Below are 25,398 nucleotides of genomic sequence, written 5' to 3'. Positions count from 1 at the left end.
ACCCCAAAACCATCGCAGAGCTGAAAAAAACCACTTAGGAGATCATCGACAGCATCAACGTTCAGACAGTTCAGCGGGTCATGCAGAATTTCACCATTCGTCTGCGCCATACCATCGCCAACGATGGCAGGCACATCGAACATGTCATAACGTAAATACGAATATCTATAGTGACGTTCACGTGTTGAATAAAGTGTGTGCACGCCTTAGTTTGTAATTACTTTACTTTTTTTTCATGTAGTTCAATAACTATCACCCAGTATATTACTGAGGGAAGAAAACACGAAGAGAATAGTACAAACGCAGTAGCTTGTTACGGAGTGATACTAGGACATAAGAATCTCGTTTACTATGGCTAGCACGACGTAGAGTTTGGACAATATGTGGATTTATGGGACGAGACAGAAGCTGTCCGTGAGAAGAGACGCTGACTTCTGAGGTTCTGTTAGGAATTCGACGGTGCTTCTGTATGTTGTACGCTCCGATAAGAATACTGAAGAGAGGTGCGCGACTGTTCCGCAGGTGGGCTACAACCTGCAGGACCACGCGTCCATCGGCGGCCTCATGTTCGTGGTGAACGAGAGCGTGTCGCTGCGCGCCGAGGACATCCTGGGCCGGCGCGACAACTACGTGCAGTTCCTGGCGTACGGGCGCGGGCCCATGGCGGTGCCCGGCGGCGCGGAGGCCCTCGCCCTCTACGACACGGAGGACCCCGCCGACCTGGACGCGCACGCCGACATGGAGATCGAGTTCCTGGTGAGCCGCTCTACCAAGCGCAAGCAGGGAGGGGGAGGAGGGACGGAAAAAAAGACAGATGTCTCTTCAGACTAGTATCGACATATGCTGGAGGTATTTACATTATCGATATATCGGTTGACCTGTATTTTATACTGAATATCGATAGCGATATTTTTTATTGTCTGTCTTTTCGTGATTCTAAGCCACTACCGTTCTCATCAGTAGATTTCTTGCCCATTCCAACAACTACCGATCTTCGTAATCTGACTAAGTGTCTTGCAATGGCCTTAATTTAATTTCGTATTCAGCACTACAGAAATTCGGAGTAGGTATTGAAATTCATGGAGAAGAAGTAAAAACTTTGATGTTCGCCGATGACATTGTAATTCTGTCAGAGATAGCAAAGGACTTGGAAGAGCAGTTGAACGGAATGGACAGTGTCTTGAAAGGAGGATATAGGATGAACATCAACAAAAGTAAAACGAGGATAATGGAATGTAGTCGAATTAAGTCGGGTGATGCTGAGGGAATTAGATTAGGAAAAGAGACACTTAAAGTAGTAAAGGAGTTTTGCTATTTAGGGAGTAAAATAACCGATGATGGTCGAAGTAGAGATGATATAAAATGTAGACTGGCAATGGCAAGGAAAGCGTTTCTCAAGAAGAGGAATTTGTTAACATCGAGTATAGATTTAAGTGTCAGGAGGTCGTTTCTGAAAGTATTTGTATGGAGTGTAGCCATGTATGGAAGTGAAACATGCACGATAACTAGTTTGGACAAGAAGAGAATAGAAGCTTTCGAAATGTGGTGCTACAGAAGAATGCTGAAGATAAGGTGGGTAGATGACGTAACTAATGAGGAGGTATTGAATAGGATTGGGGAGAAGAGAAGTTTGTGGCACAACGTGACTAGAAGAAGGGATCGGTTGGTAGAGTATATTCTGAGGCATCAAGGGATCAGCAATTTAGCATTGGAGGGCAGTGTGGAGGGTAAAAATCGTAGAGGGAGACCAAGAGATGAATACACTAAGCAGATTCAGAAGGATGTAGGTTGCAGTAGATACTGGGAGATGAAGAAGCTTGCACAGGATAGAGTAGGATGGAGAGCTGCATCAAACCAGTGTCAGGACTGAAGACCACAACAACAACAACAATTCAGCACTACAAACGAGCGGCACATTTGGACATGAATGTTACTATACTGCATATTCGTGAAAGCGTGTTACCTGCGCGTGTCACTTCTATCATTTCAAACGACAGGTACAAGGTGCAAAATGCACAGTTTTGGTGAGAACACTGTGTGAGAATGCTGGAAATTATCACTCCCAGCTCCCAAATATGAGGCAGAATGTGTGCTTTTATCACCCCCTGAAGGCCTGGATCAAGAAAATGACGGATGCACAATAAAAGTAACGTACACTCGGCGCAAATGTCGCAAATATTACTGCACTGGTATGTAATGGAACATGGGCTTTGTTGTCTGAAATGTGTATGGTAAGTACAGTATTTCATGTTCAGATCGCGTTCAGAAGCCGAGACTACTTCCCGTCAGTCATTTCGCTTCTGCTTGCTCGTCACTTGTTAGGCATGCCTCGCACAGTGCTCACAAGAACGGCGCAGCTCGGCGCAGCATTCCGCACGGCGCGTGCCGTCTACTGGCGAGACAGCGAAACCGTTCACGCAATACCTGGAACACACCGAACAATGACGCAACCTGACGCCCTCCAACCAATCGTTTGGCTCTTGTTAGGCGGTTATGGCGGAGTGGCTTACTGTACAGGGTTACTACAAATGATTGAAGCGATTTCACAGCTCTACAATAACTTTATTATTTGAGATATTTTCACAATGCTTTGCACGCACATACAAAAACTCGAAAAGTTTTTTTAGGCATTCACAAATGTTCGATATGTGCCCCTTTAGTGTTTCGGCAGACATCAAGCTGATAATCAAGTTCCTCTCACACTCGGCGCAGCATGTCCCCATCAATGAGTTCGAAAGCATTGTTGATGCGAGCTCGCAGTTCTGGCACGTTTCTTGGTAGAGGAGGTTTAAACACTGAATCTTTCACATCACTTTGCGTGAAACTTGCCCGCACGCGTTCGACCGTTTCTTCGCTCACTGCAGGCCGACCCGTTGATTTCCCCTTACAGAGGCACCCAGAAGCTTTAAACTGCGCATACCATCGCCGAATGGAGTTAGCAGTTGGTGGATCTTTGTTGAACTTCGTCCTGAAGTGTCGTTGCACTGTTGTGACTGACTGATGTGAGTGCATTTCAAGCACGACATACGCTTTCTCGGCTCCTGTCGCCATTTTGTCTCACTGCGCTCTCGAGCGCTCTGGCGGCAGAAACCTGAAGTGCGGCTTCAGCCGAACAAAACGTTATGAGTTTTTCTACGTATCTGTACCGTCTCGTGACCGTATGTCAATGAATGGAGCTGCAGTGAATTTATGAAATCGCTTCAATCATTTGTAATAGCCGTGTATATAGTTGAACTCAACACGGCGGCAGTGCATAGTAGGACATGGTCCCAAAGCGGTTACATGTGCGCCTTTGAATGTGTGCGAGAAGTGTTAACATTTTAATAACGTTGTTTAATTTGGCTTCGAGATGATTTGAGTTTCCAGAACAACTATGTCTGCAGGGGAACACGTTAACAAAAGAGCTCCATTAATTTCTATTGCTGATAATTACTGGCTTCATTAATTTATTTTTTTTTTGTAAATAAGTCAATTTGTAGAATACTGTGTGTCTTTTATTCGTTAATGTTGGAAACAATGAAGTATTTCAGTTTTCAACAGTATGCTCACAATTTCTCTGACTTCGATCAATTTTTTTGAAATTCCTCTGAATATTGAAAATACCGACCGATATATCGATATTTTCGTCTCGATAATTATTATATATTCTGTAAGTATCAATATTTTTGAGAACTTGTCCATCCCTACAGGGGGTGGGTGGGATGGCGTGCCGAGTAACACTGTAAACTTACTATCTAGACACGCATACAAATCATCGAATCCAAAGGAAATCACAAGCCCTATTTTCCGAGTTATTTTGCCATCCTGTTGCACTATCAACACAAGCAAAGAATCTCAGTGCTACACTGGACGACAGACTTAACTAAGCTGGAAATTATGGCTTTAGAACGAATTTTTGTCACAGCCAGAAAAGACTTGCTCCGTGTAAGATCCTTCAGACCTTTACACACTGAGATTCAGCTCTACATGGTGTCAAGATTGAAAAATGTTGTGGAATCTAACGTCTACAATAACATTATCTTTTTACGTAGGCAGTCATAAAATTAACAAAATCTCTTCAAATTTATTACATGTCCAAAAATTTGTCTTATGTACATGCGATTTCTTCCTCCGTGGTTGTCCTGAAAAGCATGAAATCGGAGATACATAAACTAAACGTACTTCATTTATACTAGGATTGAAAGTTTGGCAAGTATTAGCTCCTACTTGCTCGTGGAATTGCGGCTACAACAGGTAGTGTAGTGGTTTTTCTTTGGTTATGGCACCTCATATCTCTCTTTCTCTCTCTCTCTCTCTCTCTCTCTCTCTCTCTCTCTCTCTCTCTCTCTGTGTGTGTGTGTGTGTGTGTGTGTGTGTGTGTGTGTATTTTTTCAGAGTAGTAAGTAGTTTCATTACAAAGTGTTGTTGCCCTGGCAGTGTTCCCTGTATGTCCAAGGCTTCTTCAAAGGTAAGTTTTGCTATATGATGTGACTGGATTCATATACTTTTAAATTTTAATCTTGTTTGTAAATTACTTAGCTCAGGTTTGTTGTTAAAGGCTGAATCAACATCATCATCAACATCAACATCAACATCATTCTCAGTAACAACAATAATTAGATACCTACAGCTCCATGAACGTCCCAGTTTTATCTATGTACTACTCTCCAGCTTACGGTCTCATGTCAATCCTATACGTTTTTAAGCCCCTTTTGCAGTTTTAAAAAAGGATTACTTACGAAAATGACTCCGAAATAGGCCCTGTATTGAAATGTCCTCTCATATACAAGTTTTAGGTCCATGAATTTACGAAAATATGCGATTGACCGTAATATTTCGGATATAAGACCTAGAACAGGAAAGACTTATTTTGCGCATTTGACAATGGGCATAGCACATTGACTGATTTTCGTCAAAGTGATTACTCACACCAAACATCTAAATTTACTTAAAAACTTGTAAACAGCGGTACTTTAGCGCTGTTGGGCGCAATAGTCAAAGTGTACCCAGACAGTTGTTATATACTTACAGACACAAAACAACCACATTTTATATGAAATGATTATCTATAACTGCGCCACTTACCCTCTATTCTGAAAAGCAATGCACAGAACGACGGGACGTGATGTTCACAGTAATAACTGAATAGCAAGAAAGTATTCGTAAAATCATTTTGAAACAGAAGGAATTCTCTCCGCTTATGGCAAGTCCACGCTATTCGAGTGTAGTTGTGCTACCTGTAAAGTGAAACTCTGCGTAATTTAGTCGAAATAGGAAAATGATGGCAAGGAAATTCAATTTATTTAGAAAATATTCGAGCGAAACAGAATGTAATTACTTCCAAAATGAAGTTAAGTCACGATAGCGCACACAATGTTGCTCAGAACACGTGGCACAAGAGGCTGCGACCATGAAAACTTGCAACATAGGAAGTCTGGCTACCTAGAATAATATTTAATAAGGCCCCTTGACTGGGGGTGTGACGAATTTGAATGCTCTACTATTCGGATAGACTGATATCAAACAGATTCTGGACTGTGTATCGACAACTACTCTCTTCGCAGTGGCACAAAAATAACATCTCCAGATGGAGAGACGCTTTGAAATCATAAAACATTCCGTGAAACTGTCCACCTTAAATCTCGCAATACGAGGCAGAAATATCGGTGCCTTTTAACTACACAGTATCCTTGAATGACTAACTGCAAAAGTTCTCAATGTTTGCTCAGCCATGTAACATCTTACTAAAACCGTAGTGCCCACTGAGCGAACGACGTGAGGAGACCATATTGGACCAGACTCCACACGATACTGCACCCTTCGAAGCCGACGTTCCACAATTAGCCATGCGGCGGGCTGGAGCATGATTGGCTCGTGGAACCACCTTACATGCGTCCCAAAGACAACTACATTTGCAGATATCGGTACCGTATTACAGAATGTGTCTATGCAGGGATCCTGCGAATTAGCGCACACGGAATAATTTAGTATGTAAGTTGCAAACGTGATAGCAATTTCAAGTTTTCTAATGTTCTCTTTCATCTTTCATTAAGGCGTCTTCTCAATCTTCTCCTATCTCTCTGAATCCATCACTGTACTTCCTTGATTCATTTACTACCGATTCACTTGACTACATGTCTCTCTGCCCCCCCCCCCCCCCACACACACACACACAAAAAAGCATCCCTCCCCATCAGTTCCATTTTGTTTTCATTATAGCTGTAATTACATCTTCCACGTTAATCTGTTCTGTGGCCCATTTTCTGCATCTTTTGTCATATTTCCTAGTATTTCCCGACGTATCTTACAGCATTCTTGTTCGATTATGAACCTGTGAAACATCGAAACTTGTCCTATATGCAATAGGAAGTTTTCTGTTTCAGGCACATAGAATGGCTAGTATTGCATACCCTGTTTATTTTACCGAAAGGTCTTAGGGCAATTTTTACTGTTATGTTTGGCGAACAGTGCAGTGAAGGCAGGAAAACGAAGGTTCAGGTGTATCCCATTAATACGTTCTCTTCTTTTGAATCTAAGCATCTGAAAGCATCCACTACGATTTCTCAGCATAGTTTACGTAATGTCTAAGCTGCTTGTCCAAACGTTCTTTCTTTTCCGAATTTCTCATTATTTCAATGAAATAACCAGAAGGTGTCTGACATATTCTTTAGTGAACTACATAGTTTGAATCAATATCCTTTTTCTTAAAGGCTGTTAGTGCAAATTTTTGTTGAAAGACGCGAAACGTGTTTGCACGAGGTAATTTGGAAGTGTCACATCAAAAACACGTTCAGCTGTCTATATTTACAATGATCCGCTGGTCGACCTCGTTACCGGAATGACTGTCCCTTTGCATTGTGTCCTATTTCATGACACACAAAAGTTTCCACCTGATTCTTGATTCCATACGAAGTACGTATGCGGTCTTAATATATTATTCTTCGTACGTATTTTTACATCTAGTAGACAAGTTCGTTTGTCCATCTTTACTGGCATTGCCTCTTGACTTGTTTCTTGTATATTTTGGTTAATTACGACTTAGATAATTATATATATATCTGGTTCTGCAGCACATCTGTGGATACTCGAGTCGTAACTTTTGCCCCTATAAGCATCTTGATATTCCCTTCGTGTATTTGCCACACGACATGTGATTTTGTTATTTATTGTAGGTGAATTTTACTGCTTTCTTTTCATGATCGTAGGTCGCACTGTCCTCTGTCTTACCCTGTACAAGCGCTCGTCTCACGCAGAAGTGTGTGTGTCTCTGGTTTTTTCTGATATTTCCTGCTTAGTGTTGATTCGTTACGATGTATTATATTAGCTGAAGAGTTAGATTCATTAGTAATGTTGTTATTGAATTAGTGGCACGTTATGAATCTGTATTGACAGATTGTGATGACATAACTTTATGTTCTTGTTTTATTAGTTATTATTAGTATATGGTACATGGTGATGCAGGCAGTTAACATGGGAATGACCTCGATTAAGTGGTTTTACATTTTATTATTACATGACAATATAGAAATAAATATTTTACCTTCAGATTGTACTCATCAGTATATGAGTGTGATAGTTTTGCTTCAGTTGATTCACAGGCATTGACATTACCATTACATACTGGTTGTTTGCTAATATGTAACACCGTGTTTATTTATGCATAACACGTAATTTTGCCCTGCAGTCGTAATGTTCTCTTTCACTATCATATGGCATACATATTTTGTTTCTTATTTCATATTCATACAGCGTCCAACTTCTCTCTCGTTTCATTCCTTAATTTATCTTTCATGTCACTCCCCGTACACTTTGTTTTTTGTTGTATGTTTACGACATATTAGCACCGTATGTAAATTAATTTAAGAAATTTTAAAGCAACCCTCCCCCACCTTTCGTTAGGTAGTTTACACCGTTATTATTGTTGTCTCTACACAGTGTAACGCCCTTCGGATCTTTGGTCTTGGCTAACACTCAGCGGTAGAGCAATGAGATTGTTATTTCTTATGTATCGTTACAAACAGAACACTGATGAACTGATCTCGCGACTTGTGCGAGGTATTTACTTCACCAAATGTCGTAATTAAATCGTTTATAATCGATGGTTTATCAGTTGCTATTTAAATATTAATGATAAGTTCAAATTAGTTCCAGTGACAGAAAATTCCATATAGACTGGTTGTAATCTCAAATGTATAATCAGTCGTAACTGTGTTATTAATTCCTAAAGTCAAGGAGTTTCTATGTAAGCGCCGAGCGCTACAGTCAAATAATATTGCAGCACGTCATCTCTGTAAATAATATTCTAAAACGTCAATGATAAATGCGTGAATTGACACGATATGCCAGTTTATTACACAATATTAGTCACTTCCTAACAGAGCCGTGAGGAAGAAGCTTTCGCAGGTGTTGGGGGGAAACTATAAATTATATGCTTCGTAACTATCGGCAAGTTCCATAGACCATTAGTTATTACGAATGAAATTGTGTATCTGTGTTCACTTCCTAAATACCGTTAACTTCAGGTTATGTAATTAAAAGTCACTTCTGTCTCATGTATGCAAGTCCTCTGTCTGAATTCTAAATAACATAATATTTGAATTCAAAGTATCGTTTCACTGCGTCGTAGTAGATCGCAATAATCAATTCTGGAAAAAAAAAAATTCATTGCGCCTACATATACGAGCATTCAAAAGTATGACCTGCTTCGGCTAACTGTCGTAACGTAGTGACAATGGATTGAATTATCCTTAGCCATTACTCACGAATCTCAAAGAGTACTCACACGGAGTATTCTTTGGGAACCTTGGTTCTACTTTGCGGATTTTAATTATAATGATTTTGCGATTTACTACGATTTTGAATTTTGAGTTTTATTTTACTGTAATCCTATCTTTATTTCGTATGTTAATAAAGTACTAAGTATTAGATTCCTGATTCAGTTACTGGTTAATATCCAAATAGTAGTGGTAACTGGAAAATTGTTTGCTTGTTCAATTTTCATGGAATTTGGAACTTAAGAGCCTTCAACATCGCAGCGCGTCAGGAATCGTTGGTTAATATATTGAAAAACTAAAAACCCGCCTCGATTGCGAAAAAAGCACCTAGTGTTAACCCAGGTTTCGGGCTAGATAACTACACCTTCTTCAGAACAACAATAAAACCCTCAAGTGCCTAAGAAGACGTTTGTCAAGGATTATAAAACACCACAGCTATACATTTATAAACGAAAGCGAAAAGGAAAACACAAAGAGTAGATATGTACAAAGTCATAACCACTACTTAAGTTAATAGCGTACGCGCCACCTCACATAGGTGAATTTTCGATGGGCCACGACCCGCCATAAATAAACTGCAGCCACAAATGGTCGCTCACTTACAAGCCCGACCCGCTACCTATGCACATAAGGTGGAGCGTACACTATTAAGTAGTGGTTTTGACTTTGTACATATGTACTGTTTGCGTTTTCCTTTTCGTTTTCGTTTATAAATGTATAGGTATGGTGTTCTTTTAATGACTGACAGAGGTGTTCTTAGGCACTTGTGGGTTTTATTGTTGTTCTGAAGAAGGTGTAGTTATCTACACATAAACCTGGGTTGACACTAGGTGCTTTTTTCGCAATCGAGGAGGGTTTTTAGTTTCTTAATAAATTTGGAACTTGTTTTGGGGAAATCTTTGGTAGCTTTGGAGGTAATTTTTGATTTTCATCTCTCGTCCGAGGAAGTGGCATTAGAACAGGGGCCTGCCAAAAGTCGCTGTAAAGTGAAGCCAGAACTAGTGGCAAAAATTAATTGAAATTGGTAGTGCAGACGGCTGAAGGTGTTTTTAGCTCGACATTTTATATCGAGTAGCCGAGGTCCTGCAAGCGTCCCGTGTGCCCGCAGGGCGGCTCGGTGGTGTCGGAGCCGACGCTGCGGCGCAACTTCGGGATCCGCGACGACGTGTACGAGGCGATGTTCGCGCCGGTGGAGCGCGCGCACACCTGGATGGCGTTCCCGCTGCCGATGCGGCCGCTGAGCCGCGGCCGCGTGTGGCTGCGCAGCCGCGACCCGCGCGCGCCGCCGCGCATCCGGCCCGGCTTCTTCAGCCACCCGCGCGACGTGCTGGTGTCGCTGCGCGGCATCCGCCAGGCCATCCGGCTGGCCGGCGCGCCGCCGCTGCAGCGCTTCCAGTCGCGCCTGCACGACCTGCCCGTGCCCGCCTGCCGCCACCTCGCCTTCTCCAGCGACGAGTGAGTGCAGGCGCGCCGCGCCGCGCCGCGCCGCAACCCGCCCAGCACTACACGACACTACAACAGTCACGGGGCACCCCCGGCATCTCGCTCGAGCCTGCTTCAGCGCGGCCCAGTGCAGCATCTCGGCGCGGCGCCCCCTGCTTAGCCACGCTGCCTCGTCACGGTGATTTTTTCCGCCGTGTACAAACTCTAGGGATTTATCGATGACAGGATTCGGAACAAAAAAAGCCTAATGAACTTGTGTCCGGAAACACATTGTTTCCGTGCTAGAGACCATTTATTCAATCCTACATTGTAACAGAGACTCCGGGTAATATGCGCTGTACCATCCAACCATAGTTACAGTATGTTGTCGTTGGCAGGAGAGCCAACACCGCGTTACTAGAGGAGGCCGAAATGCACGCGTTTCAGCTCACGCAGGCTGGCGTGAGGTCTGGAACAGGACAAGGAAATTAGAATTTAGAAAAACGGACGTAGCTGGTGGAATACTTAACTTTACTCCATTAATGATGAACGTCGCTCTTGACGGTACATGATTCACAATATAAATTTTAACTGAATATGGCGCCATGCTAGGTCGTAGCAAACGACTTAGCTGAAGGCTATGTTAAACTATCGTCTCGGCAAATGAGAGCGTATTTTGTCAGGAACCATCGCTAGCAAAGTCGGCTGTACAACTGGGGCGAGTGCTAGGAAGTCTCTCTAGACCTGCCGTGTGCCGGCGCTCGGTCTGCAATCACTGACAGTGGCGACACGCGGGTCCGACGTATACTAACGGACCGCGGCCGATTTAAAGGCTACCGCCTAGCAAGTGTGGTGTCTGGCGGCGACACCACACAGTATGTGTTGAAAATGGTTTCCATGTGCCTCAGTGCATACGTGTACGCGCCGTGCTATGTTCTGTCTCAGACATTCACATCGGCCAGCTGCATTCGAAGAGAGTCACAGCAACACGAACACTCTGCTCCAGTGTCTCCACATCTGGAATGGGCTCTGCATTACTTTTGAGACGACCCCATAACCAAAAATCGCACAGGTTGAGATCCGGTGACCGGGCAGTCCATGCAACTGGACGCCTTCGTCCCATCCATCGACCAGGGAAGACAGGACTGAGTTGCGTCCACACGTTAACGGCCAATTGGGCTGGAGCACCATCGTCTAGCAGCCACATAACCTTTCGAATCATCAATAACACATCTTCCAGCAGGAGAGGCAAAAATCACCTGCAAGAAGTTGTTAGCAGACGTGGAAGGCAGACTGGTCCCAAAATACGGTCGCCAATTGTCTCAGGCGATTCATTCATATGTGGCTGCACCGATATTGTTTGTTCGCTGTCACCATACCGTGGCAGTTCTGCATACTATCCCACAGACGACTGTTACGGAAGTTGGAGATATCACACCGCGCAAAGGTGGCCTCATCTGTGACAGTGATGGATGACACACATCTCGGAATCGTGGTTGCCTGGCGAAGAAACCAGTGACAAAATTGCTCCCGATGTGGAAACTCTGTCGCTAGTAAGCCCTGCACACCCTGTAAGTGATAAGACTAGTAACAACTGTCCTCTGGCTTACCCTGTAGTGGTCGGCCAACTGCCTGGTACTGACTCGGCGGTCGCCTTCCACAGTGTTAACAACATTTTCCTCCAAGTCTGGTGTCCCAACATTTCGGGTACATCCTTCATCATTTCCTGCTTCCCGAAACGACCCTGTCTCAGATAAACGGCGAAACGCTGTTGCAAACATTGAATGCTGCGGTCGTCGTCGGCGGGGACACGTCTCCTGATACAACCTTGCTCCCTGCCGACCGCTGTTATTTGCCTTTCCGTAAGCAAACACGGTGTCGGCAAGCTCTCGATTCGAATACGGAACGATTGTGTGCGACGCTGTATCACATCCACTACAGGGTGACTCAGCCACAGAAGTGAATCGCACACAACGTTATCGATTACTATGGCAAGAGAGGCCGCGCTAGGGCATGACATATGAGGAACAGTACCACCCTCTAGGAGGAAACCATGCATACTATAACTGTGCCTACATGGTACAGCGCGTATTAGACCGCCGTCTCTTTAACAAAGTATGATTCAATGAACGGTTGGTAGCATCAAAACCGTGCACTTCCGGACATAATTTCTTTACACCTCGTTTGCTACGTATCCTCTCATCGATCAATCCATACGGTATGCACACGGGTGAAAAAAAATCACCCTGTATAGCCTTACATAATTGCGATAGTGTTGCCGATGCACGAACTGACCTCTTAGTTATGTCCCTCCAACGTTCGGTGGGATTCTTGTCGGGCGACCTTAGTGGCTGAAACGTTTGTTCGAATTGTCCAGAATGTTCTTCAAACCAGTCGTGAATAATTGTGTCCGAGTGTCAAGCCGCACTGTCATTCATAAAAATTACATCGTAATGTGGGAACATGAAGTCCATAAATGGCTGAAAATGGTCTCCAAGTAGCCGAACATCAGCATTTTAAGTGAATGCTCTGGTCAGTTGTAACAGAGAACCCAGTTCATCCCTTGTAAACACAGCCCACACCATTACCGAACCATCACCAGCTTGCTCAGTGCCTTGTTGACAACATGAATCTGCGCCACACTCCAACCCTACCGTCAGCTATCATCAAGTGGAATCAGGACTCACCCGACTAGGCCGCGGTTTTCCAGTAGTCTAAGGTCCGACCTGTATGATCACCAGCCCAGGAGAAGCCCTACAGCGATGTCGTGCTCTGAGCAAAGGCATTCGTGTCTGTCGTCTGCTGCCATAACCCACTAACAAAAAAATTCCGCCGCAGTGCCCTAACGGATACGTTCCTCGTATGTCCCACATTGATTTCTACGGTTATTTCACGCAGCGTTGCTCGTCTGTTGGCTCTGAAAACTCCACGCAAACGCCGCTGCTCTAGGTCGTCAAGTGAAGGCCGTCAGCTACTGCAGTGTCGGTGGCGAGAGGCGATGCCCGGAATTTGCTACTCTCCGCACACTCTTGACACTGTCTGGAGGAATACTGAATTACCTAACGATACCTGAAACTGGATTCCCAAGCTTGTAGCTGCAGCTACCATTCCGCGTTCAAGCTTTCTTAATATCCGTCGTGGGGCCATAATAACGTCGGAAAGTACAAATGACTGCTCCGCCAATGCACTGCCCTCTTGTGTACGCGATACTACCACCCTGTGTATATACAGGCATATCCTTATTCCATGACTTTTTTCACCTCACTGTATGTCCAAAAGCTTCCCTCGTTCCAGTCCCTCATCCTTTAGCTTCCAAATAAGGTGGTCTTTCGGATTCCCTCTTCCAATGACGGAGATGGCGTTTCAATTGGCCATGGAGTGCCTTTATATTTGGTCGTAATCAGCAACACCGTCTGTGTTTATTAGAGATGGGCAAAACTGTTCTTTTCGGAGATCGGATCAGAACTGTTCACTCCCTGAAATGAATTAGCTCTTTTTCATGACTCACCACTCATTTACAATATAAAATAAATGGAAGGCACATTGCCCTTTAAACTTGGTTTATTCCAGTACTATACCTGTATTTTGATCTTATTTGATCCTATTTTGAAGTAACACAGATAATGATCAAGAATTTTGTATTGTTTATTGAAATTTCCACGATATGACAAAGTTTTTGATTATTGATTTATTTTGCACTATCGTGGTTTTTTGGGTGATCGGAAAATGTTGTAACTTGAGATTTACATTAACAATATATTTGGCTATAATGTATTAAAATTTCATTAACCTCATACAAATACATCGCAAGCCATATATTTTTAAAGTGAACGTTTCCTTCCGAAGACGCCTAAAATCGCAAAATCCGTACCAGAATAAGAAAAAAATATATAAATTTGACTGTAAAACGAAAGTGCTGCATATAGCCTTACGCAGAATAAAACAAGGAAAATATTGGTGTATCACATTTTGCGATACGTTTATCGGTTCGCTCGTAATTAAAGCGTAAATTCGAGTGTCCATTATAAAAATCCTATAGTAAGAGGAGTCATCACGAACCTAATCTAATCAGTTTAAACAAATAAAAATAAAATAAAAACAATTGATGTATACATAACATAATAATGTAATATACATAGCGGTATTACTACGAAGAACAATATCCAGTAGGGACGAACTCCGATGCAGAGGCGCTGAGTCGAGCAGGTCGAGCCGCGAGCTGTATTACTGCGTGAGCTGAGACCGCAGAGACCAGAGTGATACCTGAGTCGCTTTGCTCAATGCTCTGGCTAGAGTCGAGACGGTGGTGTGAGCGTTGAGCGGGCAGGTTCCGAGGGTGGGGGGAGCGGTGAACTCACCCGCTCCGATACAAATCGTCCGTTCCCTTGAGAGCAGGTTGTTGCAAGTAGTTCCTATGTTATCCGCTAGGTGGCTCTCTGTCCTGTTGCTCGCATCAACTGCCCAGAGGGCAGGACGTGCGACTGAAACGATCGCCGACAGAGTGCGACACTGCACGCGGCAGACGACGCACAGAGACGACACGGCATATGTGAAACACAAAATCCAATGGGGCACTGCACAATGCAGGCAGCCAAGGTAGAAGCAGGGCAGAGGCCGGCGCTGGCTGTGTTGTGTGGCGTGCACTGTGCTCTGACCAGCAGAGGCGCTGCTGATATGCTCCGTCTCTCTCTCTCTCTTCTCTCTCTCTCTCTCTCTCTCTCTCTCTCTCTCTCTCTCTGCCGTGGGAAACGTTTGGAGCTACCGTTCTTTTTTTCTGAATCACTGATTGTTCACTCCTTTGAAAGATTGAACTCTATGAATTAGTTCAAGAGCGGATCCCCCATCTCTAGTGTTTAGGTGTTGCTTCCATCCTCTGCCTGCACTGGAAAGCGACTGTGCTCTCCTTTATTTTCTTGCCTTTCGCAACAGCAGACCCTACTGCCGCTTCTGAACTCTAGTGAAAGTATCGGCAAGCACCGAAGCCTGCTGTTGTCGCCAGTCCTGAGTGATACCGAATGTATGGGGTGTGTGGGAAAAATAATGAGACTAACAGTAAAGCGAGCGATCTGGCGACGCTGTATTGTGCTACTTGTGTACACATGTATTTGGTCCCTTCCGAACGCTCAGTCTGAGATTGTGCACCCATTAGGTAATTTTTGAGTATGCCATCAGTGAAGTTGTGTATTTCTTTGTGTGTTAGTAAAATCGAACAGAGGAATTTAGAGAACCTTTTTCCCATCAGCTTCTGTATTAAACTTGGGGAATTCTCGAGTGTGACCTTTTGGAAACTTGAAACAAGCCTATGGGAAAGTTTTTCAGTGGCACAAATCAGTTTTGGAAGGACGAGAACACGTTGAAGCCTCGCTCAACTTCAAAACCTGACGAACATGTCGAACGTGTTCCTGCCCTTGTGAGATCAGGCCGATGTTTAGCAAAGAGGACGATGGGTGACCTGTTGAAGGCTCTGGAAAAGGGTAAATCGAGTGAGACAGGACGTCATAGACAAGTGAACGCTGCATCATGACAAGGACGTTCTCTACTGACAGTTGCTTTGATTTTGCGTCTGCTTAGCACACTTACGTGTCTGTCCCCGTAACAATGAGGAACGACAAATGATCACACTCTCGTCGATAGCGGTCAAAAATGCTAGTCCTCTTGACACTCCTTACACTTTACGTTTGCTAATAACGACTTAGGGTAGCATCCTGCACAGGATTTGCGACATCCAAGCTCTGCCGCGATAATCTCGTACAGAGTGACGCGTCCGACGTTAGTAAACCTTGTCAACCGGAGCAACAGTCACCAGATGTGGAACGGATGGCAGGTTTTCGTTCATTTACATCACGATTTCATTGGTCTGGACTCTGGACCTACCACTTTGCTCTTTACCGTGCGCATTAGTACGGCTACCTTTAACGTGGCAACACCATTATCCAATATTTCTCTCACCCATTACCACACGCCTATCAACTAGACACAGTCCTTATTCAGTAGAGCGGTTCTAGATTTTTTGTACCCAAAATTCCAATTACAGTACGTACTTCGCAGCTCGCACGAATACTGACTTTCGAACCCATTATTGTTTGTTCCAACAATAAACGATTCACTTCGACGCACACTGAAGCGCCAAAGAAGCTCGTACAGGCATGCGTACTCAAATACAGAGATACGAGGGTTGGATCTTAAACAGTGGCAACTATTTATTCACAACCGATACAAAAGAGTTACATGTTTGCACCCGTTACCGTCCTTGAGAGTAGTCACCAGCGTTGTGTAGAACCCGTTGCCAGCGATGTGGAAGGCGTAGTATACCGTTAGCAGAGCCTGTTCTGTTGATGGTGCGAATGGAGCGGTCTACTGCCTGTCGAATCTCTCGAACAGTTCTGAAGCGACTGCCACGAAGTGGTTCCTTCATCTTCGGAATCAAATCAAAGTCACAAGGGCTTAAGTCCGGGAAGTATGATGGATGGTACAGTACTTCCCAATCCCATCGACCGAACAGAGCAGCCACAGCTTGCGCTGTATGCGCCCTCGTATTGTCGTGCAAAATAATGGGTGGGTCGCTTCTTTCGCAAAGCTGGTCGCAGGCGATGCTCCAAAAACGAACAGTAATACTGTGCACTGACGGTGGGATTCGCTTCAGAACTGTTCCATGGATTCGACAGGCAGTAGACCGCTCCATTCGCACCATCAACAGAACAGGCTCTGCTAACGGTATACTACGCCTTCCACATCGCTGGCAACGGGTTCTACACAACGCTGGTGACTACTCTGAAGGACGGTAACAGATGCAAACATGTAACTCTTTTGTATCGATTGTGTATAAATAGTTGCCACTATTTAAGTTCCAACCCTCGTATGTAAACAGGCACAATACGGAGCTGTGGTCGATAACGCATATTTAAGACAACAAGTGTCTGGCGCAAGTGTTAGAAATGTTACTGCTGCTACAATGGCAGGTTATCAAGTCTGAAGTTTGAACATGGTGTCTTGGTCGGCGCACGAGCGTTGGGACACAGCATCTCAGAGGTAGCGATGAAGTGGGGATTCTCCCTTACGACCATTTCAAGAGTGCACCGTGAATATCAGGAATCGCGTAAAAACACCTATTCCCCGACGTCGCTGCGGCCAGAAAAACATCCTGCAAAAACTGGACCAACAACGACTGAATAGAATTGTTCAACGTGACCCAAGTGCAACCCTTCCGCAAATTGCTGCAGATTTCAATTCTGGGCCATCAACAAGTGTCAGCGTGCGAACCATTCAACTAAACATCCTCGATATGTGCTTTCGGAGCCGAAGGCCCACTCGTATACCCTTGATGACTGCACAACGCAAAGCTTTAGGCCTCGCGTGGGACGTCAATACAGACATTGAACTGTTGATGACTGGAAACATGTTGCCTGGTCGGACGAGTCTCGTTTCATTGTACCGATCGGATGGATGTGTACGGCTATGGAGATAACGTTATGAATCCATGGACCCTGCATGTCAGTAGGCAACTGTTCAATCTGATGGAGTCTCTGTAATGGAAAGAGGCGCGTGCAATTGGATGGATATGGGACCCCTGATACGTGTACGTACTCGGGCAATTCCAGCAGGACAATGCGACAACCTACACGTCCAGAATTTCTACAGAGTGGATCGTGGCCCCAGGAACAGTCTTCTGAGTTTAAACACTTCCGCTGGCCACCAAACTCCCCAGGCATGAACATTATTGAGCACATCTGGGATGCCTTACACCATGCTGTTCAGAAAAGATCTGCACCCTCTCGTACTCTTACGCATTTATGGACAGCCATGCTGGATTCGTGGTGTCACTTCCCTCCAGCACCACTTCAAACGTTGGTCGAGTCCATGCCAAGCCGTGTTGCGCCACTTCTGCGTGCTCGCGGGAGCTTACACGATATTAGGCAGGTGTTCCTGTTTCTTTGGCTCTTCAGTGTAATACAGTGCTCCAGAGGTACTGTCTCTGAAATGCCTCCCTCAAATTAAGGCCTGTGTTTGGTATTAGTGGACTTCCTTCAGCGAGATCCTCTTTATCTGTGCTAGTCTGGTTTTGTTGGCCTTCATGTATTATTTTGCTTACATGTAGGCCCACAGTTCAGATGTTCAGTTAGTCACTACCGTATTGCCATTTAAGCTACTTCTCATTGCCTCCGTTTTTCTTTGGTTTACTTTCTATCCATATTCTGTAGATGCTTCGTGAACTCAAACGGGAAGTCCTGCGGGGAAACACGACGTTCCCTTCGCGAAATACTATTGAGAAAGTTTAGAGAACCAGCATTTGAAGCCTCCTGCTGAACGACTCAGCTGCCCCCAATGGAGATTTCGCGCTATGATCACGAGGACAGGAGAAGTTAGGGTTCGCACGGAGACATATTGACAGCTCTGCTTGCGAGTTGAGCAGGAAACTTAATGATTGGTAGTGGTATAAAGTACCCTCTGCCGTGCACTATACTATGGCTTGCGGATTATGTGTGTAGATGTACAAGAAGAATCTAGTCTAAAATCTATTTATCACCTTTAGCCATCCCCTGCGTTATTACACTTGAGTACTGTCTGTAACTGTGTTTTCCCAAAAAGGCGTCCGCGCCGCAGCATATTTAGTCGCTGTGTTCCCCGACTCCTGTCTCACTCGTCGAGGCTAAGTGTCCCCCCCCCCCCCCCCCCAGTAACAGCCGCGATAGTCTAATGCCGATCAGATTTGTTCGGTCACGATATGATGTAATAGCTAACAGCTAACTGAGCGAAGGCCGGGTCAAAACCTCTATGACGCGAAAATTATTCTCATACTCGGGACAATTCTATATAATTAAAATCATTAAATATACGAACAACGTTTTACTACCGCAACGATTCTCAATTTTTCTGAGAACGCTATCCGTGAAGAACATCAGACATTGGCCTACAACTCCTGTCCCAACACCGCAAAAACCTACTGCATCACACTAAACTTTTTAGACTAAAAGAAATTAGATTTATGTTTAAATTAACTAAGTAGAGTTAACGATCAGACATATAAAATTTACTCTTTTCATTAAACCAAGAAATAATGAGTCAGTTTACATGGTTGATTCTGCTGATTTCTCACTACATATTTTATTTTCCATTTGGTGTCGAGGAACATGCATCAGAATCAATGCCTCAAGTTCAATCTTTTTCACGTTTTTCATTGTTTCCGTAGTCCAAAACGTACTTCACGCCCACAAGCTGTACAAAGTGGAAGTTGGTACACCTCAGGCGTGTCCCGACAGACTGGCGACGAACGTCCATTATTTTCCAGAAAATGTGACTGTTCTGTTTTAACAAAATTTACTTTCACCGCGTTTTCTTAGCGGAGTCAAAGAAAACATTCTTAGAAGAATGTTGATTTTCTAAGAACCAAAGTACTGAAATTACTTTGACTATTGGTTGACATACAGCAAAGTAGCCAAACAGAAAAGTGAAAATGGCTTGGAATGCTTTTGGTAAACTTAACAGAATTTTCAATTCTACGTATCTGATTCCTCTGAGACAAAGTTTACAATTCATGTGTAGTATCAGTTTTGGCTTTGTACATGATACGTAGTCTTTTTAAAGCGAAAAACATTAAAAACAAGTGCTTGGTCAGCGATCAATGGAGAGGCGTATGTTGTGTTTTACTTGGACTCGCAGTAGAAGGGACAAATGAGCCAGGGAACAGACTGGAGCAGAAAATCTCATTATACGTAAACGGAAACACGCAATCATTCAAATGGGGAAGAAGGAAGATCTTTGCTGCACGTCATGAGATAAGAGAAGCGCTAGACGATGACGTAATGGAAGAAGAGTATGTGACATTAGAAAACATGCAAGATCAATATGGATGATTATAGTTGAGAAACATAAATCCTGGAGAAGTATAGAGAGGTCCTTTACCGAGCTGGTAATGACGATAATACAATAAATATTACATATTAGTTATTACGTAAATTGAAGGTGGAAGGGGAGAAAGGAAAGGCATTTTGATGTCTGTTGGATCGGGACTTTTTGTGGAATCAGCGGTGACGAGTGGAAATGCGAACCCAGACCTCCTACTTAGGAGGCAGTTGCGCTAACCACTACGCCATTCGGACACAGCGTTTGTCGGACATTCGAGGAGCACCTCGGTCCGCTACCCGGCCATCCCACACCCCCACCTGTCTGCCAGTCCCCGTCCCCGTCAGTGTCCTCCCTGCGCTAATTTTCAGTTTCCCGCTGGAAGTCCGGCGGAAATGTGCATCCACTCTGAACATTGCGGATTCCTTGCCCCTTCGAGGCGAATCATTTATATATGAATGCATGGTGTCTTTTCTTTCGGACTTGTCACAAACAATGCTACGAATTCATATATAAATACTAGATCTAACGAAATAATGGCAATTGAGATTATTTTTTAAAATAAGATTCCTGACTAAATCACAGTTAAACCATTATTGTTTCTGCTTACAAATAAATGTCATTTCATCCCCAAGGGGTAAGTACCTCCCCCCCCCTCCCCTGTTGGGAAACACTGAACTACGAAAACAAGCGATTGTCGCATTGCTTTGATGGGTGGAAGACCGCGAGGGATAGATTCCCATTAATCGGAAACGGATTTCGTCTTTTGCACACAATGGCCCCTTTTCTCAGACTGTGGAGGAAGGAAACAAGCTTATTGTATAACATTCCGTAAACAACTAAGTCATTAGCGTCGGATTAGGCAGTGACGGGGAAGGAAATATTCTGTCCTTTGCCTTAAGTGTTTTGATGAAATTACGTAAAACCTTAATGTGGATGGTTGGACACGTATTTAAACCATCGTCCTCCCGAGTACGAGGAAGTGTGATAACTCTCATGGCCGAAGCGGAACAAAACACGTTAACTGATATTCCCAGGCACCAAATTACAAACACACGCTTTTATTTAAATCACTATGAAATCAGTTACTAACGGCGCAGCATTTAGCTCGAACGCAGGTCTACACAACTAAAAATGGTTCACTTAATGGGTCAGAATTCAGAAGAAGAAACATACGCTCAGTTATTCAGTCAAGTCTGAATGGTTAATCAGTTACATGTACAGTAGGTCAGCTTGAAATTTTATCACTCAGGCTAAGCCAGACTAGGAAATTCCTCCTGCCTCGTGATGACTGGGTGTTGTGTGATGTCCTTAGGTTAGTTAGGTTTAAGTAGTTCTAAGTTCTAGGGGACTGATGACCATAGTTGATAAGTCCCATAGTGCTCAGAGCCATTTCAACCATTTTAGGAAATTCCTCAGTGTGAGACTATGTTTCCTGTCCATCAACATAACAGTCCAACGACCCAGTGGTGAGTGGCAAGAGCGACACCCTCCCACTTGTAGATTCCTTAGCAACTTGTTGAACATACCAAAGATGAGAGAATCAGAGTCTGCTCTGCAACTGGCGTAACCATTTCAATACCTATTGCCCGAAAGATTACTTGTTCCGTTTCCTGGCGTGCACGTGACTAATGTAGAGAAATAATCCGGAATTGTAGCACCGCCTGTGGTGGTGGTGGTGGTGGTACCATGGAATATGTTATTTACTGATGTTAAACGCTACCTGATGTTTTACGCAAAGGCGATTGACGCCTGCCCACATCGCAACCCAACAGCCCTGACTGTGCTGCAGTGTAGCCGATGTCTTAGGATACAGCACTAACCGCTGCGGCACTTCGCTCGCGACGAGACTGCGTGAATTGTGCCTTAAATGTATCTGCTGAATGCAGTGACGATAATGTGAGTGAGTGTGTGTGTGTGTGTGTGTGTGTGTGTGTGTGTTTCATAAGATAACAACATCGAAATGGCAGATATTGAGATAACCGATAGCGGAATTGTAAAGCAGCTACAATTGCTTGGTACTGGAAAGGCTTCAGGAGCAGGCGAGATACCTATAAGATTCTATACATATTATGCGGAAGAACTTGATCCCCTTCTAGCAGTAATTTATCGTAGATTGCTTGAGCAACGAAAGGTACCTAAGGACTGGAAAACAGCTAAGGTCATTCCCGTTTTTAAGAAAGGCCGTAAGACAGATACACATAATAATAGACCTTTACCATTGACGTAAATCTGTTGCAGAATTATGGAACATGTTTTATGCTCAAGAATTATCACGTTTTTGGAAAACGAACGTCTCCTCTACAAAAATCAACATAGATTCCTCAAACAGAGATCTTCCTCCATGAGATCCTCAGCGCAGTGGACAACGGCGTTCAGGTTGATGCCGTGTCCCTTGACTTCAGTAAGGCATTTGACACCGTCCTGCATTGCCGTTTAATGAAAAAAATACGAGTTTACGGAGTATCGGAGCAGACCTACGATTGGATTCAAGACTTTCTTGCAGACAGAACTCAACACGTCGCTCTTAACGGAACTAAATCGACATATGTAAAGGTAATATCCGGAGTAGCACAGGGAAGTGAGATAGGACCGTTGCTGTTTACAATATACCTACATAAATGATCTCGTAGAAAGCGTCAGATGCTCTTTAAGGCTATTCGCAGATGATGCAGTTGTCTATACCAGAGTAGCAACGCCAGAAGGTAGTAAGAATTTGCAGAACGACCTGCAGAGAATTGACGAGTGGTGCAGACTCTGTCAGTTGACCCTGAATGTAAATAAATGTAACATATTGCGCATACATAGAAAAAGATATCTACTACTGTACAACTACAATACTGATGACAAACAGCTGGAGAAAGCGTCTCCCGTAAAATAGCTAGGCGTAACTAACCAGAGCGACCTTAAGTGGAATGACGATATAAAACAGATAGTGGGAAAAGCAGACACCAGACTCACATTCAACGGAAGAATCTTAAGGAAATGTAACTCATCCAGGAAAGAAGTGGCTTATAAGGCGCTCGTTCGCCCGATTCTTGAGTACTGTTCATCTATCTGGGACTCATATCAGGTAGGACTGGTAGAAGAGAGAGAGAAGATCGTTTAGCTGGCGAGAGAGCGTTACGGAGATGCTAAACAAACTCCAATGGTAGACTTTAAAAGAGAGGCGTTGTGCGTCACGGAGAGGTTTATTATTGAAATTTCGGGACAGCAATCTTCCGTCGGCGTCGGATAACATATTGCTTGCCCCCCACATACATCTCGCGTATTGATCATGAGGAGAAAATTCGAGGAATTAGAGCCAATACCGATAATCATTCTTCCCACGCACTATTCTAGAGTGGAACGGGAGTGGAGGGATCAGATAGCGGTACCGAAAGTACCCTCCGCCACACAGCATTAGGTGGCTTGCGGAGTATGATGTAGATGTAGATGAGAAAAGCGAAACGGTGGAAACTAGTGACGGTGGGCAGTCTGCTCCAAGGCCAGGATTAATGTCCCCTCCCCTCCCCTCCCGCCGGCACCATCAACAAAACCATCACCACCACCACCACCACCACCACCACCACCACCAATTCGACAGATGAATCACCAATCACCATTAAGTATGTCACATGCCTTCTCTTCACGAGACAGTGCAGATTTTCATGTAGGACATCGGAACAAAGTCTGGTTAACAGGAACATTGCGCCATCCTCTGTTCTCCACTTGTAGTCCAAATACGGGCGATGACAGTTTATCGCACGCTCCTCTGCACTCCTACCGCCAGCTAGAGCGAGCCCTCTCGACCGTCCGCAGGTACTGGGTGTGCGCGATGCGGCAGCTGACCTTCACCAACTACCACCAGTGCGGCACGTGCAAGATGGGCCCCTCGTGGGACCACACGGCCGTGGTGGACCCGCGGCTGCGCGTGCACGGCGTGCAGGCGCTGCGCGTCGTCGACGCCTCCGTCTTCCCGGCCATTCCCACGGCGCACACCAACGCGCCCACCTACATGGTGGCCGAGAAGGCGGCCGACATGATCAAGGAGGACTGGGGCGAGCTGCGCCGCTAGCCGCCAGCCGCTGCCCGCCGCGCGCGCCACACTCCGTACCTGAAGACGCCGCCGCGCTGCGTCGCGAAACGTCGTCTCCACTCGTCACATCAGGGACTCTTATTTATAGTGCTGTACTCGCTCTCAGTTTTTGTCATACTCTCAATAAATACTCCCTTTTCTACCTCACTCGCTCACATTTTCCTTTTACAGGACCCACCCATTTCTCACAGAGACTAGCCACCGACAGATCGACCTATATTTATTTTGTGTCATTTAATCGAGCTCCCATTAGTAGATGTCCATATCTCCATCTCTCGTGTATGCATTTACCTGTGATGGTGTCGTTTCGTTCAGGATTGCAAATTCACAGCTTGAAATGACATCTGAGTTGGTACTAAAGTTTCAATAACAAAGAAAAACTTTACGCAATATATCTTTGCTATGAGCATCCGGCACAAACAGAAATACATAGCGCATGAATTCTAGTAAGGCCACCAGTCAGAAATGAAACTGTGCCGTCTGGAGCCATATACAGCTGCAGCTGTCAAACCAACCACCACCTGTTGCTCCCGCGCTCTGCTAATGAATTCCCACTCCATCTCATGTATCCTCTTTTATAACGTCGATCTTACATCATTTAACAGGCCTCACAAAATGTCTTTACAATCAAATTATCTTTTGCACAGTTTCAAGTTATGAAATTACGCTGAAGGCCAATTTTAAGTGAGATTCTGGGCACCAAAACAGAATTCAGAGACCTGACAGATTGCTGGTTCTGTTCCCATGCAAATCGTGTTTATACTATATTGAGAAACACAGTCATTGTAAAAAGGTCAAAAAAGGTTTTAATTAATATTAACTTTTACACTGTTTTGGATGAAATTAGTTATTCAGATCGAGATATACTGAACTTGTACTTCGACTGAGATACCCCTATTCCTTCAAAATACTTTTTTGCAGAAAGAGTAAAAGAATGAGTTGAACGGTGTTCTCGTACCAGGCTTGGTGGGAATTATAGATGGACACTATCTCCCACAAAATCGATTATGTCCGCGTGAACAGGAAGTGTTTCTGACTTTCAGTAAATGTTGGCAAGTCAGGTAGGTGGTCAGTCAGCCAGTTACTTAAGTATGTTCCATGAAACATAACTGTGATCCCTCGCCACGATATGCAACGACCGAGTTTTACAATTATCATACACCATCTCATCGGAAGATGTGGATGGCACCATGCTGACGATTTATATGATTTATTAATTTTTTTCCTTACATACAGTGATTTACACTCTTGAAATAATCATACCAACACTTTCATAAATTCTCGAATGGAGTAGAACGAGTTGTC

The 25,398-nt window shown here is 44.3% G+C and overlaps 1 protein-coding gene across 1 annotated transcript in view; it reads left to right on the top strand.

Moving 5' to 3' along the window:
• Positions 1-24,072, top strand: part of LOC126100703 (glucose dehydrogenase [FAD, quinone]-like) — a 159,176-nt gene extending 135,104 nt beyond the window's left edge. Inside the window, exons 11-13 of the mRNA XM_049911319.1 lie at positions 523-756; positions 9,862-10,208; positions 23,817-24,072. Of these exons, the coding sequence (XP_049767276.1) occupies positions 523-756; positions 9,862-10,208; positions 23,817-24,072 (837 nt within the window). The remainder of the gene's footprint in view (positions 1-522; positions 757-9,861; positions 10,209-23,816) is intronic.
• Positions 24,073-25,398: the final 1,326 nt, after the last annotated feature.

Source organism: Schistocerca cancellata, chromosome 9 (genome assembly GCF_023864275.1).
Source record: "Schistocerca cancellata isolate TAMUIC-IGC-003103 chromosome 9, iqSchCanc2.1, whole genome shotgun sequence".
Classification (NCBI taxonomy): Eukaryota; Metazoa; Arthropoda; class Insecta; order Orthoptera; family Acrididae; genus Schistocerca; species Schistocerca cancellata.
Note: the sequence above shows the minus strand (reverse complement) of the source record. Positions and strands in the feature narration are given on the sequence as shown.